At 34.1% G+C, this 21,644-nt stretch overlaps 2 protein-coding genes across 2 annotated transcripts; one reads left to right on the top strand and one right to left on the bottom strand.

Annotated features, from left to right (window-relative positions):
* Positions 1 to 6: 6 nt before the first annotated feature.
* On the bottom strand, positions 7 to 5,634 carry cfap298 (cilia and flagella associated protein 298). The gene is made up of 8 exons (XM_056466814.1): positions 5,548 to 5,634; positions 5,102 to 5,262; positions 2,974 to 3,141; positions 2,422 to 2,489; positions 2,176 to 2,334; positions 1,728 to 1,859; positions 1,501 to 1,596; positions 7 to 1,008 (listed from the first exon to the last, which is right to left on the bottom strand). Exons 2-8 carry the CDS (start codon positions 5,238 to 5,240, stop codon positions 898 to 900), a joined length of 873 nt encoding a protein of 290 aa, XP_056322789.1. The 5' UTR covers positions 5,241 to 5,262; positions 5,548 to 5,634; the 3' UTR covers positions 7 to 897.
* Positions 5,635 to 7,073: 1,439 nt separating this feature from the next.
* Positions 7,074 to 18,747, top strand: si:dkey-18a10.3 (heat shock factor protein). Its single transcript, XM_056467299.1, has 12 exons — positions 7,074 to 7,237; positions 9,744 to 9,852; positions 10,512 to 10,642; positions 10,771 to 10,886; positions 12,387 to 12,462; positions 13,425 to 13,486; positions 13,594 to 13,708; positions 14,027 to 14,115; positions 14,292 to 14,429; positions 16,871 to 16,970; positions 17,077 to 17,155; positions 17,276 to 18,747. Exons 1-12 carry the CDS (start codon positions 7,154 to 7,156, stop codon positions 17,449 to 17,451), a joined length of 1,275 nt encoding a protein of 424 aa, XP_056323274.1. The 5' UTR covers positions 7,074 to 7,153; the 3' UTR covers positions 17,452 to 18,747.
* The last annotated feature ends 2,897 nt before the right edge of the window (positions 18,748 to 21,644 follow it).

Genomic DNA, 21,644 nt, shown 5'->3' with positions numbered 1-21,644 from the left:
TATCCCTTTAAAACTTTACCAGTTATTTTTAAATATCAATTTCCAACTGGAGAAAATGAATGGAGTTTCATTTCTGGAACCAGACCAATGCACTTATGTTGCTTATGTCGAGTCGTTCAAATACACTAGTCAGCTAATAAATACCAACTTTAAGCCATGAAAGAAGTATTCTAACTTAAACTGCACATATCGCCTTTAAAGACACTATCATTCACTGATGTGATTTTATGTCTGAATTAAGAAAGTTAGTGACTTAAATTATCCTATTAATTTGATAAATTGCTGTTGTGTTACATTGTACAAGCCATGTAAACAGAGAAGTATTTCATAAATTATTGCTTTTACTAAACACTGAATGAATGAATGAATTAATGAAAAAGTCTGTGGTTTTAAAAAGATGGAAAAATATTTTTAATTAAAAATGAATTATATTTAAATGTCATAAAATTAAAAAATAAACAGAATGTTCTTCTATTACATAACTTCACCCTCAACTTTCCTCTCTTCCCAGTGAAACCATACCTCTTAATACTTTAAGCTCTTTTTTGCCTTGAGGATACACAAATGTTCTGTGACTCCTTCACTGTGCTCTTCAAATGTGCCACAGCGATCCTGAGAGCAACATCCTGTCTTTGAACGGCATCAAGTTTCAATTGAGTAACAGCCAGAGGCACAGACAAAGAGAGGAAAGGTGTTGCATCCTTCTACCAATAAATCAGAACAGAGAAAACTGATGTCTCGCACTTTGCAAGACATTCATTTGCATACAGTCACATAAATACCTTTCATATGTAAAGAAGGGACCAAACTGCATAAAAACAAAAGCAGGAGAATCTAAAGGAACTGATGTGCAAGATGGAAAGTAACTGTAGTCCAGTTGTTTACCTGTCTGTTTATCTATCTTGGGCCCCATTTGATATTTGTAAGTCCCTGAAATTGTCTCTTTAGGGCCTGTCTGTCCGACCACTCTGACTGAAGGTGTGTGTCATCATCTGCTTCCTCTAGCTTCTGTGACCAAGAAAAAAGAAATAAATAATCAATGAATGCTCAACGTTGAAATTATTTACAGTTAAATGTATGTCATTTGTAACGTGCAGCCGTGTAAAAAAAAAACCTTGAAAATGGTTTCTCTGGATTTACGCATTTGAGTAAAATACAATTCTTGTTTTATTCCACAAACTACCAAATTTTAAATGAAAACAAGAGTTATGAGAGTTAAGAAATCAATATTTAATGCAATAAACCTGATTTTCAATCACCAAAAAAACATTTAGGGGAAACAATCAAAATTACAATTAATTTGACATTTGGAGCCCATTTTAATTAAAATAAATGCAATAAACCTAAAGAAACAGAATCATCAAGTGGTCTCATAGATTGTTTTTCTATAGCTAGTGAATATATAGGTGAAATTTGGAGTTTGTATTAAAAAAAATTGGCAAAAAATATTTTATATAGATGTACAGCATATTAAATGTCTGAAATAACTCATACACTCACTTTCAGTTCTTCCTGTCTCTTGTAATAGTGCAGCATCATCTGTTTTTGTTCATCTTCACTCACTACTGGTTCTCTGGCAGGTGCGCCCTGGCCCCGCTAATATGAACACGCAAACAAAGGTGATCAGTTTTCAGATTAGGTCGCAAAAAATAAATAAATAAATAAAAATCAATGTAACATGTTTGCAGTCACCAAAAATCTAAGTAAATCTCATACTGAACACATACTTTTTGAATTTTCATTATAATTTTTGTTTTTTCATTTTTCCCAACATAATCCTGCAGCTTTTTGCCCTTGTGCAGTTCCTTGGATGCCCACCACAGCTGAGCCTCTTCATTGGTGATCACCTGTAATGAGGCCTGCAATGAAGAGTGTTCATATCAGTATTTATCAGGCGGAGTTACGCTCATCAAACAAATAAAGAACATTCATTTTGGTCTACAGTGTGTGCACAGTTACTTAAAAGCATAATCCACCCAAAGATTAAACCTTGCGTTTACATACTTGCATGTAAATTCAAACCAGTATGACTGCCTTCCTTTTCTCACAAAAGAAGATATTTTGAAAAATGTTGGGAACCAAACACTAGCATCCAATATATGTTCATCAAAATGTCAAAGAGTTTAGAACAATATGTGGAATTTGAATTATTCTGTTAAGGAAGATCTCCGACACCTGCGTTCCAGTAAGATCTTCTTGATTTTCAATCTCCATTCTTATTGGATCATGTGGAGGGAGTCCCATTGGGTAAACTATCATCACAGCTCCTCTCAGCTGGTCCAGAGCTTCTTTCACCATTTCCATGGTAACACAGACGTTTGCTTGCAGTTGTTTCTGGACAGAGAAGAAAACAGTATATATACACATATTTTACAATATATGAAGGGTTAGAATTATTCTATGTTAAAAAGAGCTTCATACTTTTGAAATTAAAGCCTTGGCTTCCTCCATTGTTCTTCGCAAAACATCTTTCATCTTCTCGTTTGGGGCTAAATGAAAAGACAGTGTTTAGGTATAGCAATTAATGTGGAAATTCAAATTTAATCATTAACTCTCATAACACAGTCAGGTTAGATTTGTCTGAAGAAATAGATTTTTAAAAAATTGAAAAAAAAACCCACTTAATATGGCAACATTATTTTGCTGATGAATTAAGACCCTTTACAGTTACTTTTTATATTGTATTTTACATTTTCTTTATTATATTTATTTATAAAATTTTTATACATTTTATTTTTAAACTTTTTTTTAAATTTGTAAATATTTATGTCTTTCAAAAATACTAGAAAAAAATATTTCCCTTTTAATACATCATTGTAAACAATGTATAAAATATATGTAATTGCTGAAATATATATATATATATATATATATATATATATATATATATATATATATATATATATATATATATATATATATACATACAAGAAAAAAATATAGTATTAAACAGATAAATTGACAGATTATTACCGTGTCCATTTCGACGTCCGATCTCATCCTTCTTAAACTCGGCACCACCGCTGGGAATGCATCGCTCTTCCCATTCATCCTTCAGTTTGAGCTCCACGATCTGATCATCGGTCAGGCCTTGCATATTTGGTGGAAGAGAGATGCCATGATCTGCCAGCTCTGGGATTTCTATGGGAAAAGAAATGAAAAGTAGCATGGATGAACTTGAAGAGATAAAATTCTTCGTTTTGGGTGAACTATCACCATCAACTCACACTTGATCCCAATTTAAGTTTCTTTATACATATGACCACAAAACAAGATATGAAAAGCGTAGGAAACCAGTAAATGTTTATGTCAATAGTGCTTTTTTCCTACAATGGATGTCAATGGCAAACAAAATATATATTTTTTGTGTTCAATAGAAGTAAACAAAGTGAAACCACTTGAGGAGGAGTAAATGAGTCACTTTTCCATTTCAGGGTGAACTGTCACTCAAGCGATTCCAGACCTTAATGCGTTTCTTTATTCTGTTGCACACTAAAACAGATATTTTGAAGAAAGCTGAAACTACAAACAATTGACTTCCACAGAAGAAAAAACATATACTTTGGAAATCAATGGTTACAGGTTTCCAGCTTTTTTCAAAATATCTTATTTTTTGTGTTCAACAGAAGTAAAAAAAAAAATATTAAAATAAAAAAAAGAGAACCCCTTAAAGTTGAGTAATTCATGAGTAGATTTTCACTTGTGGGTGAACTGTCCCTTTAAGACTTAGTAATGAACATTTTTATTATTCTATAATATTTCACCCCTTAACCATCACCCCTTTGAGTTCAGACACATGCATATAAATTATAAAACTCAGAACATCCCGTTTGGACAGATAAAAAAAACCTGAATTGATAGATGCATTGATTATTATATATATACTGAAATATTGTGGATTAACAATAAAGAAAACTTAAAATACAAACAAACTAACACCTCATTTCCATTTTGAAAATGACTTTTTGAAGGTTAATTCCAACACAGTGACCAAAGTAATAATTGTATGAAGCTACACAAATGCAGAGTTCATCTATACCAGGGGTGTCTTATCTCAGTCCTGGAGGGCTGGTGTCCTGCAAGGTTTAGTTCCAACCTCAAGCAGACACACCTGGGCTAGCTAATCAAGCTCTTAGTAGGTTTTCTAGAAACATCCATGCAGGTGTATTGGGGCAAGTTGGAGCTAAAATCTGCAGGACACCGGCCCTCCAGGACTGAGTTTGGACACCCCTGCTTTAAGAGTAAAATTACAAACCAAAAGCACTGCATTTGTTTTAAAGAAATAAGAGATTACGAGTTTCTTTATTCTGTTGAACACTAAAGATATTTTGATGAAAGCTGAAAACTGGTAACCATTGACTTCCATAGAAAGAAAACATATAACGTTACTTTGGAAATTGATGGTTACAGGTTTCCAGCTTTCTTAAATATATTTTGTGTACAACAGAAAAGAGAAAGACAAACAGGTTTGGAACAAGTGAAGGGAGAGTAAATGATGACAGAATTTTCGGTTTCGGGTAAACTAACGTTAACGCAACCCACTAAATACTTAATTTCTACTACACTGTAAAACCCAATAAGTTAAGGTAACTCAAACCGTTTGAGGAAACCGATTGCAACAAATCATTAGAGTTCAATAACTAATCCTAATGAGTACTGTGAACTTAATCCATTTGAGTAAATGAAGCAATTTAAGCACAGTAAAACCCGATAAATGAAGAGAACTCAAACCAACTGAGTACTGTACAACCCAATAAGTTAAGGCAATTCAAACCATTTGAGGAAACCGATTGCTACAAACCATTTGAGTTTAAAAAAACTAATCTATATGAGTACTGTGAACTTACTCCATTTAAGTTAAAGTAATTGGGTATTTAATTAATTCATTACCTTCAACACCGAGTTCAAAACTTTTTATATGACTAGAATTAACTTTCAGTCAATTTTAAGTTAACTACACTCATTTGATAAAATGGACTGTTGTGTTTTACAGTATAATAACGTTAAATTTTACCTAATACAACGGTTAAACCAAAACAAAGAGATGCATTTATACTGTTTAACACTATTAAAATGCATAACACGTAAAGGTCAGTCATACCAGAGCAGATTCTGTCCACTTTCAGTCTTGCATTGTAGATCTCGCAGATCTGCTGGGTCAGCGTCTCAATCTGCACATCCACTGTAGTGTTGAAGAGAAACTGGCTCTCGTCTCCTCGTTTGACGTGCAGCTGAACCATCGCTTACTTGCTGATTCGGTCCAGTGTGCGAGTGTTTTATAAATATGAGACTTTAACAGAAAGTAAAACCTGAAGACAACGGAGAAGTTCCAGTGTCGCCAACTCGCTCCTTACTGTGTTTGAGCCTGTTGCCATGGTACCCACAACATCGTGTTCAAGAATATTCTAGCATGCTGAGCGAGCACGAAGCAGACAACGTGTATTTGAGGAGTGACACTGATAATACTAATAATAATAAGGCAATGATTTTGATGAATAACTACAGTAAAATAATGTATACTGTCTAGGTATAGAAATAATACTTACCTTTGGTTTAGTGTATCAACAAGAACGTGATTAAAGCTACAGTAGTGCGTCCACAGGAAGTAGAGTCGCTGGCGTATTCAAAATAAAAGCCTTCCTTCGGCATTGCAAAAAAATGCTTTACTTATTTAGATTTTTTTTGTCTCGTTTCTAGTCCAAATATCTAAATATTCTTAAATCAAGAAGAATTTTCTAGACAAGCAAAACATATTGTTTTGTTTTAAGAAATAATAAGCCAAAATTAAGCGAGTTTCTCCTTAAAACAAGCTAAATAATATGCCAATGGGGAAGACAAATAATCTTATGCCAAAAAGAAAAAGAATATTATTTTTCTTATCCAATTGGCAGATTATTAAGCTTGTTTTAAGGAAAACCTCACTTAATATTGGCTTATTATTTCTTAAAACAAGACAATATGTTTTGCTTACTTAGAAAATGCTTCTTGATATAAGAATTTTGAGATATTTGAACTGTAAACAAGACAAAAAAATCTAAGAAAAGCATTTTTTGCATTGTGTGTGACAAACGCTGTCTGAACATTATATAAAACTATGCTTATATTTAAAAGAAGCGTACATTATTATAATATACATTTTGTTTTATATAATTGTGCCATCAATGATATAAGATAAATAGATGATGAATATTACATAACAATTGCTTAAATTGGCATGTTTAACAAAATTAAATTTAAATTATTCGTAAAAGTAATATAAACACAATGTTTATAATGAGATATTAGTCAAAGTCACCTTTTAAAGTACAAATATGAAATAAATATTAAGAAATATTTGATGTATTCTTCATTTTGTTTGAAATAATTATATTTTATGCAATTTTATAGGTTAGTAAGTATGCTAAACTCTCTCAGACACACACACATTACAATTTACTAAGTACTGCTCATTGATTAAATGTTTATGTTTTAAATGGTGTTGTATTATGTACAAGTTTTTATTTTAGTCTTTATTTTGTTACTTGGATATGGAGTAAAAAGAATTGGATATGGAAAAAAAAAAGAATAATTATGTGTTAATATGACATCTGTACTGAAGTTTGTAACCAGCATTTTTAAATTATTCCCTGTATTGTGTTTTGGTAGCAGGAAATGTCCATAAACAAATGTTTTGGCGTACAATTACCAGTATTTTATTTATTTTTGTCTACACAAGTTATCAACAATTAGTACACGTTAATAAACGTATGACCTGCTGCTTATCAGCTTGCCTCCTTTTTTGTTTGTGTTATTATACCAAGTAATAATTTAAAGGTGGATGTCTTTTAATCGTTTGAGTTATTATGACATGTAAGTTACTTGGCTACATTTGTTTCCTTATGAAAAAAAGCAGCTTAGAAAGTGTTAAAAGCTACTAAATCTAACTTTAAAAATCGACAACTCTGGAAAAATACAAGTACTTACGTGCGGGAGTTATGTATACTACAGGGATGAGTGTCCGTGATTGGCGGACAGAGGGAGAAGGGGGTGTGTCGCAGCGGGACAATTCACGTGTAGGACTTTATTTACCTCCTCACAGCCTGCGAATCTGGAGCAGTGTGACGATCTCCACACAACACACAAAGTTTCTTCATCTTATCTTTATATAAAAAAGATGAAAAACGTCCCAGCGTTTGTCAGCAAACTTTGGACACTTGTAGAGGCTCAGGCAACAAATCACCTGATCTGCTGGAGCCAAGTAAGTAATGTTGTTATTATCATTTTTATATTTATAAAGTTTATTTATAAATAGTTTTATTTTAAATTTAATTTAATTTAACCTTTTTCTTATTTATAAAGTGCTGTTCGTGTGATATATTAAGTATTATACAATTGCTCTTTATTTACATTGTCATTAACTGCAAGTGTATTTGAATATAAACAATATTACCATTTTAAATTAACAGACCTAATAATAAACTATAATAATACATTACAATTAATAATTCAGTCATTTTCCTTCGGCTTAGTCCCTTATTTAACAGGGGTCACAACAAGGAATGAGCTCATTACTACTATATAAATCATAATTATAAATAATAAACGTAATAATAAACCATATTAATAAATATGCAAATAAGTTACAGTTTATCCTTCCAGATGACGTTTGTTCTGGGGTCCTCAGATGGCATATACTGTAGTGCGCTGTCTGACACGGTTTACAAAACACATCCACGTGTAATACTCTGTCGCAGGTGAAGGACGCGCGCTATTGGTCTACTGTGTGTCCAATCCTGATCAGTATATTATTAGAATGTACTTGAGTTTGGAACAGCGCGCTCTTGGCTTAAAACGCATCATGTGACATCACGTACTGCTTCCTCCATAAAAATAGACGGTTCCTCATAGACAAGGGATTGGAACAAGGTAATGTCAAATATAATTTTGTGTAATACCCCCCTCAGGCATATTTAAAACAGATATAATTGAATGACTTATTAAATTAAACTATTTTCTAAAGATTTTATATTCAACTTTTTTAAATATGGCACATTCTACCAGAATCGTACATCATCTGTCCCTGAAATAAAGACATAAATACATTGAATAAAAAGTAATTTATACCAAAAATGTCTAAAATGGCCTGATGGTTGATTTCTGTGAGTTGTTCTCTAGAGGAATATGTCATTCATTTGGTTTTCTGATTTTTGTTCTTTATTAAAAACACTTCACAAATGTACAAACCCTGTCATTGTCCTCAGCCCAACTGAACCTACAGATTTAATAGTTTTGTTATGCTAAAAACTGTTATTTAGAAAATAAATACTTCAGAAAGAGCAAGTTTTAAGATGTAATCATTCACATCAATTGATTAAAAACATGACATTATAAATAAATTCTACAAATAAATACTACAAATATATAACACAAATAAATGTACAATTGTCCCCATGTTTCTGTCAGTCCTGCATTAAATTTAACATAAAATGTGTGCAACCTTTAAGGCTTTGACTCGGAAGTGACATCATTTGATGGAGGGGAAGCTGACAGTGATCATGGATGCATTCTATAATTAAACTGTATGAGTTTGTGTTTGTTTTTGTATGATTTTTTTAAGGACAAAAAAGCTAAAGTGGGCCCTGTCACATTTTTTATAAGTGAAAATGTACATTTCTGGCAGAATGTCCCTCATATTGTTTGGAATTTATTTTTTATTCATACATACATAAAAATGCATGGCTTCAATCTCTACTTTTTCCTGTCTGTAACAACAACAAAATGTGTACTGTTATCTATTAACTCTGATTGGATTTAGAAAGCTGTCCTATAATGCTTTTAATTAGTTTATTTATTTTCATTCACTTCTAAACTAATGTAACTTAATTACCTCTTCCTTTGTTTGTTTTCTTATTTTTCTCTCAGTAAGAATGCAGTTAATGTAACTTGTATTTCCCTTCTTTTATATTGATCTGTGTTTGTATATTTTAATTCATGGAAAAAATAGGTTTCCATATAAGAGCATAATAAGAACAAATTAATATCAAATATAATTTCTGTAATTCAGCGTACTTTACACAAAAAGTACTCATCAGGAATAATTAAAACTAAAATGACTGAATGACTTATCAAAATACTCAATTTAAAGGTTACTGTGGATTTTTGAGAATAAATTTTTATATTTGTCTCATTCTATAAAAAGATAATAGAATATTTCATCCAAATTTACAATAATATACTTTCATTTAAAGCCTTTTTGAAATGACAATTGGTCAATATAACACAGTTTTTCAATTATTAACTTTCTGAAGTTAAACACTGGTATTGTGGTGAATAAATGAACATATAATCTGTATGAAAAACACAAACTATAAATCTCAACTTTAAACTGTAAATCCATAGAAACCAAGAATTAATGATCCGTTTTTCTCTATAGCTTTAGTTACATATTATATTCGAAACATTATTTTACAAAATGTTTACATACTTATTTTAAGCAAACATTTAATAAAAGATTCACGTTTCATCTGATTATTTGATTTTGAGTTTCTACATGTCGAGCTTATACATTTAAGCTACCTGAAACATTTACAAAGAACTCAGAAACTAGATTAGAGAGATTTTAGAAACCTGTGTTGAGGCCCTTTGAGAGAGAAAAAAAAAGTGTTTCCTGCTAGACCAAATGGTCTCTTCTTTAGAATGAGCCTGACATATATACTTAGTCATGCAAGTCTAACCACATCCTCCAACTGTTTCCTGTCTGTTAGGATGGCTGTAGCTTTCTTGTCCAAGATGAGCAGCGGTTCAGCAAAGAAGTCCTGCCCTTTTACTTTAAACACAGCAACATGACCAGCTTTGTGCGCCAACTCAACATGTGTAAGCGTTCAGTTGATGATGAAGACAGGCATACAGGCATACAGACAGACAGACAGACACAGACAGACAGACAGACAGACAGACAGACAGACAGACAGACAGACAGACAGACAGACAGACAGACAGATAGATAGATAGATAGATAGATAGATAGATAGATAGATAGATAGATAGATAGATAGATAGATAGATAGATGGATAGATGGATAGACAGACAGACAGACAGACAGACAGACAGACAGACAGACAGACAGACAGACAGACAGACAGATAGATAGATAGATAGATAGATAGATAGATAGATAGATAGATAGATAGATAGATAGATAGATAGATAGATAGATAGATAGATAGATGGATAGATGGATAGACAGACAGACAGACAGACACACAGACAGACAGAGAGACAGACAGACAGACAGACAGACAGACAGACAGACAGATAGATAAATAGATAGACAGACAGACAGACAGACAGACAGATAGATAAATAGATAGACAGACAGACAGACAGACAGACAGACAGGCAGACAGACAGACAGACAGACAGACAGAACAATGAATGGATGAACTGATAGACAGACAGACTAAATATAAAATGTTTTAAATAAATAAATAAATAATCTGTTAATCCCCTCTCAAATCTGACCCTAACATAGATGGCTTCCACAAAGTGTTGCATGTAGACTCCGGCTTGCCTAAAACTGACAGTCAACTTAACTGCGTTGAGTTTCAGCACGAGGACTTCCAGAGAGATCAGCCTCATCTGCTGGGCCTCATCCGCAGGAAGGTGAAGCTGATAAACGTTATCACATACTGTTTGCGCAGCTCTGAAACACACACGGTTGATTACAATCATATTCCCTCATGAAGATGTGCCTGCAAATATGTTGTTGTATGTGTGATTTTATGACTTAGGTTTCTGTTAGCCGTGGGGTTGAGGAAGGAGGCCAAATGTCTCAGGTAATCGTTCAGGTTAGACATTTCAGAGGTTGGCAAGACTCCTCAGACCTCAAACTCAAGGCTTTGTGCAGGTGAAACTTTTTTTGAAATGAATAAACTATTAATCAGTGTAAAACTACACTTTAGCCACTTAGCTATCATGGTAAAATAAGAAGTTAAGGTCTGTGTGAGCTGGAAGTTGCTGAGACCTTTAGTTTAGTTAACTTCTTCTTCTAAGACTACTTTAAGAACGCATCTTCTCCTTGACCTTTCATACCACCAAACTAACTCTAAAGTATACCGAACGAAGTTGCTATATCTTTTCCAACTAATCCGACTTACGGTTTTCCGAAAACTATCCCGGAAACTTCGAAAAAGTCCCATTGACTTTATATTGGACTAAACTTTGTGACCTCATAACTTTGCGCCAAACGGTCATACAGTCTTAAGGTTGGGCTCATTTAACTCAGACTACCAATCTGCCAATCACTGATGACCTTTCAACGTACTAGCCACAACTTAGCAACCACTTATGGCACCCTAGAAACTGTCCCATAGACTTTCATTGTAAAAAAAACTGCTATTGACTTTACATTAGACATACTGATAACATACCAATTCATACTAACAATATACTAATCCATACTAGAAACATACTAACGACATACCAATCCATACTAGAAACGTACTAACAATATATTAATCCATACTAGAAACATACTAACGACATACCAATCCATACTAGAAACATACTAACAATATACCATCCATACTAGAAACATACTAACAATATATTAATCCATACTAGAAACATACTAACAATATACCATCCATACTAGAAACATACTAACAATATATTAATCCATACTAGAAAGATACAACATACCAGTCCATACTAGAAACATACTAACAATATACCATCCATACTAGAAACATACTAACAATATACCATCCATACTAGAAACATACTAACAATATACCATCCATACTAGAAACATACTAACAATATACCATCCATACTAGAAACATACTAACAATATATTAATCCATACTAGAAAGATACAACATACCAGTCCATACTAGAAACATACTAACAATATATTAATCCATACTAGAAACATACAACATACCAGTCCATACTAGAAACATACTAACAATATACCAAGCCATACTAGAAACATACTAACAAACATACTAACAACCACTAGCAACAACTCGGAACAGCCTAGCAACTGTCTAGCAAGAAACATGGCAATTCATTCTAGAAACATGCTAATATATACATAGTTATCTATCTATGACAACTTTTGTAAACTTCCTAAAACTATATGAAATATTTAGACTTTTAAACTACTTCAAACTTTCAGACTAGGCTTTCTCAAGCCACCATAAAGTTTGTCTGTGAACATTACTTTTCTAGTTTAATATGTGACTTAATATTTTTGTGGAAGCCAAGTTTTGATTTCTCTCAGGATTCACCTGGAGTAGAAATCCTTTGTAACCTTAAAGATGTCTTTACTGTCACTTTTGATTAATGTAATGCATCCTTGTTGCTCTGCCATGGCTAAAAATGCTTTTATCCCTTCATTAAGGGATAACGAGAGCTTATGGAGAGAATTGGACACATTAAGACAGAACTACCAGCAGCAGCACAAAATCATACGCAAGGTAAATTAAAGCACATTTAAAAATAATTATATAATTCCCAATATCTACAACAGGGGAAATTAGTATTGACATTGTCAAACAACATTGTCATGTTTTTTTCCTGGGAATAATATTTGTAAAGGAGCTGTTGACATGAAATTGAACCAGATTTTGGTAAAAACCCAAACAATACAAGCATTAAAAAATAAACAAATAAAAATAAAAAAATCTGAAAAATGAGTTATGTGTAATAACTACTGAAATGTATTTAATACTTTATATAAAAGGCTTTTTAGGTGCTGGCAGCTTAAAAATGCCTTTCATATGGAGAATGAAGTCACATGCATTGCTCAGGAGTGTGTTTTTCACAGGCTTTAACAGAGTGTAATAATCTTGATGGTTCTGTGGGTCTCGACTATCAAATCTGAGCTTTAATTTGTATTTTCTATTGGGTTCAAGTCAGGTGATTGGCTAGGCCATTCTACAGCTTGATTTTCTTTTTCTGGAAGCATTTAAAAGTTTCCTTGGCTGTGTTTGGATCGTTTTCTTGCTGAAATGTCCACCCTGGTTTCATCTTCATCCTCCTGCAAAGGTAGATGCTGGACTGATGCAGCTAATATTCATTTACAATGACGAAGGGCAGAGGGTTGCTGAAGAACTACTGTGAGATTTGAGCTGCTGTCTGGGCTTTCACTGCCTTTCTAAACCTCCCTTTCTTCATGTTCAAAAATTTTTCCCTGCGTCATTTTATTTTATTACACATATCTTCATTTATGAACCAAGTAGTTTTGTTTTCTTCGCATATATATGGATTTCTTTGGCTGCTATCAACATCTGGTGAAAATTTCAAGTCAAAAACACCATTGGAAATATGCTTTCTGAGAAAAACAATGACGTGTTCAATACTTATTTTCCCCACTCTATATACTATTACATATACTTTTACTACACACAACTAATCACTGTCACTATTTTTTTTTCAGATTATAAAATTCATCATCAACAGCGTACAATTAAATGGGATCAAAGGTTGCAAACGGAGACTGTAAGTTTGAACCACACAAAATGTAGTTTTAGTCAGTGAGAAATGTGGCTGTTTTGGCTTTTCGGTTATCTCTTCTCACATCACACTTCCTTTCTCCACTCTAAAAGCCCTATGATCGACAATTCTGGAGAATTTCAGTCTGCACCAAAATATGCGCGCTCGATTGGTGTGAACTCCACCCTGACAACTTCATGCCTCCAAGAGATCCCCTCGCTGCAAGAGGTGCCTGCTTAAATGCTGATCTACATTGAAAAAAAATATTCAAAAATGATTCCTTGGATTTACTCATTTTTTTAAGTTAAATGGCTGTAAACAATTCATTTGGGCTGAATTTAAACAAACTGATTAAGTTGAAAATACCTAAATTTGTTTCTTTAATTTCAGCCCATATTAATTGTTTACAACAATTTTGCAGACATCATTTTTTCAGTGTATGTTTATTTCAATGAAGAACTCATCTTCATCAGACGCAGTACTGTTTAGTTATAAATGCGGCTTGATTACTGTAAAAGAGTGACATCACTTTGGGTTTCTGGGCAGCTGGATGTGTCATCCGCTGACGTGTACTCCAATGGCATGATCATCTCTGACATCACACACCTGCTGGATCCCACACCTGAGCTGAACAGGTAACACCAACAGCACAACACAAGCAGAATTGATCCTCAATAGTAGTTTTACAGAGTAACTGAATTTAATGATAGTAAACTTTAAGCAATTCTGAACCATGTTTCAAATAAAAAGAGGAATTGAAATATTTGATGGTTCCTTTTTTTCTCTTTCATTTTTGTTTTCGGGATTACAGAGGTTGCATGACTGAATGCCTTCCTGAAATTCTCCCCACATTCTCACCTCCCGCCTCTCCTATGCCCTCCGTGGACCTGGGACTGTCTTTTCTGGATGACCCAGTTGTCCTGGAGTCTGAGGAAATAGCCCAGGAAAGGTAGAGTATTTCATTTGTAAAGAAAACTGCTTTAAATTAGTCACCAGTGATTCCAGTCTTCCTCAAACCTATAAAGCATATGTCTCCAACTCAACTCCTGGAGGGTGACAGCTCTGCAGATTTGAGCTCCAACCACCTCCAACTCACACCTGCTTAATAGTCTTTAGTCTTAAACACTTTAATTAGTTGGATCAGCTGTGTTTGATTAGGGTTGGAGCAAAACTGCGCAGAGCTTCGACCCTCCAGGAATTGAGTTTGAGACACATGCTATAAAGGTTTGTAATAAATCTACATCATGCAAGCTGATTGGTTTTTACTGGCTGCATGTAAACAACAAATAATTGAACCGACAATAATTGAAGTTTTAGCATGGAGGATTTTGATTTGTGTTGTCGAGAAGATGTTTTTTTTTGAGCTGCAAAAGCAAATACACTTGAATGCCATTCCAAAATGAGGCTTAAATTAATATGGTAAAACTGATCATTATTACGCATATCACTGTTTACAATAGTCCAATTTATACTTGTGTCTATATGACGTGTTCACCATCCCCTGCACAGAATTTCTACTTCTGCATTTTGTGTTCTGCAATAATACTTCTGAATTGCTAGCAGGCAGTGGGGTTACTATGTTCCATTGTGTTGAGTTACTTTGTTTTGAGTTATGGTGAAAATGTGTGCGGTGCTACAATAACAGTAGATTAAGTCATTCAGGTAACTTCCAACACAATTTTAGTCATAAACACAAAAGTATCCAAGCGGAGGAGTTTGAGACTTGTTAAAATCAGCATGAAACTAAAGTTAAGATTGTCGTTATTTTCCCATATCATGACATTCATCCAATTAAAAACCATCCTGAAATCAGCTATATATATATATTAAAAAAAAGTAGGACGGTGCATGTGACTAGAAGTACAAAAAAAGGTGATTTCAAGGGTGGAGGGAAGGTGAGAGTATTTGATTACGGATTATGAAGGTAAACAGATTTTTACAAAATAATGGGGTGCGAAGATACATCGTTTATAACAACCGCTACTATAAAAATAAGGAGAGTAAATCTGGATTTCTAACTTTAAACTATCCTGCCACTGGCCTCACTCCAATCCCATAGCTTTCTGCCCCACCCACAGCTATCCTAAGACGGCCAATCACAGATCTTGAGCTCTGCGTCATCGTGACATGCAGTCGCATTTTTCGAGAGGTGTGCATCAGGGTTCACTTCTGGGTAGAGCAAAAATGACATGATCTTCTGCATTCATTCTTATTGCAGAAATACAATTTGTCCCGTGAAGTGCTTTGAAATGCATTTTTATTCGATGTTTGACGTTATCTCAAATGAAACATCAAAAGAGGGTGAGATATAAAGTAGCTCCTCCCTTTATTAAAAAACAGGCAGTAGAGTTTTGTTTTATCACCGCTCTGCCAGTGAGAGTGGTTGATTTATTGCGCATCAAATATGAAGCGTCTTGAAGGGGCGAGGCATGTCAGACACTAGTGAAGTAGATATGCCAAATCAAGTATGACATGGAAAAAAAACGTTCCATCCATTTAGGAAAACTACAAGCTTTACATGTTTTATATCTTCTAAACACGAATTTTGTCAATGTTTTGAAGCGCACTACTATCCTAAAATCTAACAATACAGATACTAACCTCTAAAACACTTTATTTTTATTTCATGCGAACTTTAATAAAGCTGAAATTGAGTGAATTGAAGTTAGGTTTCTGGCACATGCTGTTAATTGTCGACCAATCACAAGAGACTGGGGCCCTCTGACCAATCAGTGTAGGCCTTCGGAAAGGCTTTAGTTTTTCAACCTTGTATGGACATAATCCAATTATAGGACTAAATTAGCAATCTTTAAAATAAATAAGGCGATATTAAATAAATTGCAGCCATTATGATTTAATAGACATGTCTTGCCATATTAACATCAAATGTACATCTTTAAAGTCTGCATGAACTGGAAGCTGCGATCATTCTTTTGTCACCGTATTGTGATGCAATTACTAGAGAAGCGTAAAATTAAATGAGAAAACAGTGGGCGTGGCTTGTTTTTTCTACTGCGAGCTGATTGGATGTAGCACAGTAGGCATTTCATTCAGAAAGATGGGGAAATGGGTTTTGAGAGAGTTATACAACCGAACAGACACCTTCTCCTCACCATTTCTGTTCGCTGACAGAGGGGCGTGGTTAAGTATATTAGCCACGCCCAATACCTCAAACAGACCTAAAATGAGAATTTAACTGAAAACAAACAGGAAGAGCATTTTCAAATTTCAATTAAAGATTAAAAGGGCAAACTATTTTATTTTTCTCAATGACATGCACAGATGAATTGTTCACCGCAAAGCTAGCAATGTGAGCTAACAAAATCATATGTCTAGATTTGATTTCATTTGTACTTTAATACTTTGCTCCTGTTGTTCTCTTGTAAACAGAAATGATGTTTGTGACCCACTGACGCTTATTGACTCCAGTTTAGAAGCCATCCGCTCCTGCTCGCCACCATCACCACCAGACCTGGACAATTTCAGCAAGGTCTGACTTAATATAAAAATACAACACAAAGGCTATTATTGCTAGCATTGTAACTAGCATTCATAATCTATATACAACCTAACTGATAGTTTCCTGTTCATGCTAGATTCTCAGTCCTGGCTGCCACATTTCTGCTGCTAAACTAACCGAGAGCAAGCAGGAAAGCCAGAATGAAGAAAACACAGGTATATACACACACACACACACCCACGCTTCCCTCTCAACACGCCAACACATCAATCACCTACACGAAAACCACACTTACGCTCACACATTTTCCTGTTTGCTATGTTGTGTTTGCGCAGTTACACATCAGAGAAGCTTGCAACAAAACACAGACCTGCAGCAAGAGCACTGTGACGATGATGATGATGGAGAGTTTTCGGATATTTTGCCGTCCCTGCTGCAGCTGGCACAAGAAGCTTCAAGCCTTTCCTTTAGCAACACTACACTGCCCTTAGAGATCCCTTTTGTCATCTAAACTCTAATCCTAGAGGCACACCAACAGTACATATTTTGGATGTCTCCCTTATCAGATCCATTCATTTCAGGTTTTGGAGTCTCTTCTTATGTTCTGATGAGTTGATTCAGGTGTGTTTGATAAGGAAGAGGTTGAAAATGTGTACTGTTGGTGTGCCTTTAGGAACAGGGTTGGGAAAACAATGATCTAAATAGCTCCAATGCATAGACTTTTGCGTCATTTGTGATTGTGGATATGGTGGTTGGTTGATAGTGAAAAGTGGCATCTAAATTGTCAGTTCTTCTATTTGATGAAGAGCTCGAATGCTGCAGCATACACAACCTAACAAAAGTCTTGTCGCCTATCCAAGTTTTAGGAACAACAATTAATAACTTGACTTCTAGTTGATCATTTGGTATCAGAAGTGGCTTAAATGAAAGGCAAAGGCCAGTAGATTACGCTTATTTTACCAAAATAAAAGATGATCATGCCTTGATTTTTAATGATTTAATTAGGACAGTAAGGTATGACTTTGCTTAGACAAAAGTCTTGTCACGTAACAGAAATAATGTACAGTATAGAATATAAAGTCATACTGCAGTGGAGAAATAATTAATATTGTGTATGACTCCCATGAGCTTGAAGGACTGCATCCATACATCTCTGCAATGACTCCAATAACTTCATCATCTGGAATGGCAAAGAAAGCGTTCTTGCAGGACTCCCAGAGTTCATCAAGATTCATCTTTAATCTTCATCTGCTCTTTCATCTTAACCCAGACATGCTCAATAATGTTCATCTATGGTGACTGGGCTGTCCAATCCTGGAGCACCTTGACTTTCTTTGCTTTCAGGAACTTTGATGTGGAGGCTGCAGTATGAGAAGGAGTGCTATCCTACTGAAGAATTTGCCCTTTCCTGTGGTTTGTAATGTAATGGGCAGCACAGATGTCTTGATAACTCAGGTTGTTGATGTTGCCATCTGCTCTGCAGATCTCTCGCATGCCCCATACTAAATGCAATCCCAAACCATGATTTTTCCTTTACCAAACTTGACTGATTTCTGTGAGAATCTTGGGTCCATGTAGGTTCCAATACGTCTTCTGCAGTGTTTGTGATAATTCTGATGCAGTTCATCAGATGATACACTGGAAAAATCTACCTTCTGCCACTTTTCCAATTGACCAACTAGAAGTCAAGTTATTATCTGTTGCTCTTCCAACTGGGATCAACGACAAAACTTTATTCAGGAAGTATAATTAATCATTATTCATCATTCTGATGCACGTTATTTGTATAAATGATGTAATATTTAAATTGTGTTTTATTTTTTATCTATCAGTGAACTGAATATGTTGTATCTTGTTGATTTGAGATGGATTTTACAACAAAGTATATTAGTCTATTAGCATAAATTACCATTTAAGGGAATGCAATTGACCAAAATGATGGAAAATACTTTGAATCGTTTAAATTTCCGCTAATGCAACGCCTGAATTAGATGCTTTTTGAAGCCAGCATTGGTGTGGGAGGGTTGCAATGATAAGCAATGAAAGCTTTTATTTTGCAGAAAATAATCTGCAAACCTAACTACCATATAAGTCTACATCAGTGAATGAACATTTAAAGACCATTTTGAGGGATGTAAACACTAACAATGGTCCTAACCTATTTCCTGTATTACGCTTTTAATTTCCAAAGCTTCCAAGTATCCACAAATATCCACATATTGATAAATAATGATAGCTGTTTTAATGTTAAGATATCATTAAATTGCCTCTTGTTATAGTTAAGTAATAGTTTGACAACAAGAGGGAAATGTTCATGGGCCAGTGACATCACCACATTCAAATGGTCTATAAAACACAACAGTATTTGGTGTGTGTATAATATATATATATTGTGTGTATAATATATGTATTGTGTGTATTATATATATACATGTAATGCATAATATATTACCTAATATTGATGAATTTGTAATTGAAAGAAAGATTCTTGAGTACATAAAACACTACTGATATAAAGAAAAAGTAAATAATAGTAATCTATCATAGCATTACTTATCATACATGCAGTGAGGGAAAAAGTATTGAACATGTCATGTTTTTTACTGCAAATAACATTTCTAAAGGAGCGGTTGACATGGAGTTGAACCAGATTTTGATAAAAACCCAAACAATACAAGCATAAAAAAAAAAAAAAAAAAAACAATCTGAAAAAGGAGTTATGTGTAAGAAAGTGCTGAACTACTGAAACGTATTTAATACTTTATATAAAAGGCTTTCTTGGTGCTGGCAGCTTAAAGACGCCTCTCATATGGAGAATGAAGTCACATGCATTGCACAGGAGTGAGTTTTTTCACAGGCTTGAACAGAGTGTCAAAATCTTGATGGTTCTGTGGGTCTCGTCTATCAAATCTGAGCTTTATTTTGTATTTACTATTAGGTTGAAGTCAGGTGATTGGCTAGGCCATTCTACAGCTTGATTTTCTTTCTCTGAAAGCATTGAGAGTTTTCCCGGCTGTGTTTTGGATCGCTGTCTTGCTGAAATGTCCACCCTGGTTTCATCTTCATCCTCCTACTAAGGTAGATGTTGGACTGAAGCAGCTAATATTCATTTACACTGATGAAGGGCAGAGGGTTGCTGAAGAACTACTGAGAGATTTTCACTGCCTTTCTACACCTCCCTTTCTTCATGTGTTCAATACTTTTTCCCTGCTTCATTTCATTTTATTACACATAACTTAATTTGTAAACTAATTAGATTTGTTTTCTTTGCATAAAGTTACCAACATCTGGAAAAATTTCAAGTGAACAGCACTTTTAGAAATATGTTTTCTGAGAAAAATGGTGACATGTTCAGTACTTATTTTCCCCACTGTATAATGCAAAAATATAATCAATAATTGTCTTCTTCATTACAGTTTATAACCGAGAGAATTTATCCACTGAAATAAAGATATATTTTTACTATTCTGTAGTTCTGAGCACAAGATTGTTTACAATATGAATTCTGACGTAAACCTTTTATTTTGCTGCATACTTGATTGTTGCATAATATCTGAATAGGTCAGAATATATTATACAGAATTTGTTATACAGTACATGTTTATTCCTTATATATATATATATATATATATATATATATATATATATATATATATATATATATATATATATATATATATATATATATATATATCAGTTTTAGTTTTTTGGATAACACTGTCTGTTTTTAGATAAAAAAACTGATTTGTGAACTGCAAAATAAATGTTATAAAATATCAATTTCATATCATCTTTCACATACACTGTAAAAAATAAAAATCACCATTTGTTCAGCACACTGTACTTTTTCTGTCATATATACTAAGAATTGTGAATAACGATTGATCTACATAAAAATATATGTTGTGTCAACAATATTTGCTAAAATGTCATGTCTACATGTGTAACTGAGTTTTCTGGACAAACATTTTTGTGTCGAACAGGAATATTGATATTTAAATAAATCACGTATGCGCGATGTGGTGATCGAAAACTAAGTTTGTTTATCTGTTGCTTGTCAGAGGGTTGATACAGTGGCCCAGTTGGTAGCACAGTCGCCTCACAGCAAGAAGGTTGCTGGTTTGAGACCCGGCTGGGTCAGTTGGCATCGCTGTGCTCTGGTGGGTTTCCTCCGGGTGCTCCGGTTTCACAGTCCAAAGACATGCGGTACAGGTGTCTGAATGTGAATGGGTGTTTCCCAGCACTGGGTTGCAGTTGGAAGGGCATCTGCTGTGTAAAACATATGCTGAATAAGTTGGCAGTTCATTCCACTCTGGTGACCCCTGATGAATAAAGGGACTGAGCCAAAGGAAAATAAATGAATGAATGAAGTAGTAAGTTTGTGTTTGTCATTTATAAGTAAAATAATTAAAAACAGGATGATATGCTAACTAGTAATTACTTATTCTACAAATTTGAAAAAAAAATCATCCAGTGAACAGAAAAAAATGATTTGACTCAATAGCAGTAACTGTTGCTTCAGTTGATGTGACAAGAATATCTTCGTTAGCACAATACAATAATCAACATGAATAAACAAAATTATGTAAGCTGAACAAAATATTGTTACTGAGAAAAACAAAAAAACAGTTGTTGAGACAACTCAAAGTTCTTACTGCATCAAGTTGCCTTGTTTTTTCATGTTTTCTCAACAATTAATTTTTT

Source organism: Danio aesculapii, chromosome 10 (genome assembly GCF_903798145.1).
Source record: "Danio aesculapii chromosome 10, fDanAes4.1, whole genome shotgun sequence".
Taxonomy (NCBI): Eukaryota; Metazoa; Chordata; class Actinopteri; order Cypriniformes; family Danionidae; genus Danio; species Danio aesculapii.
This window is presented reverse-complemented; position numbering and strand designations above follow the sequence as displayed.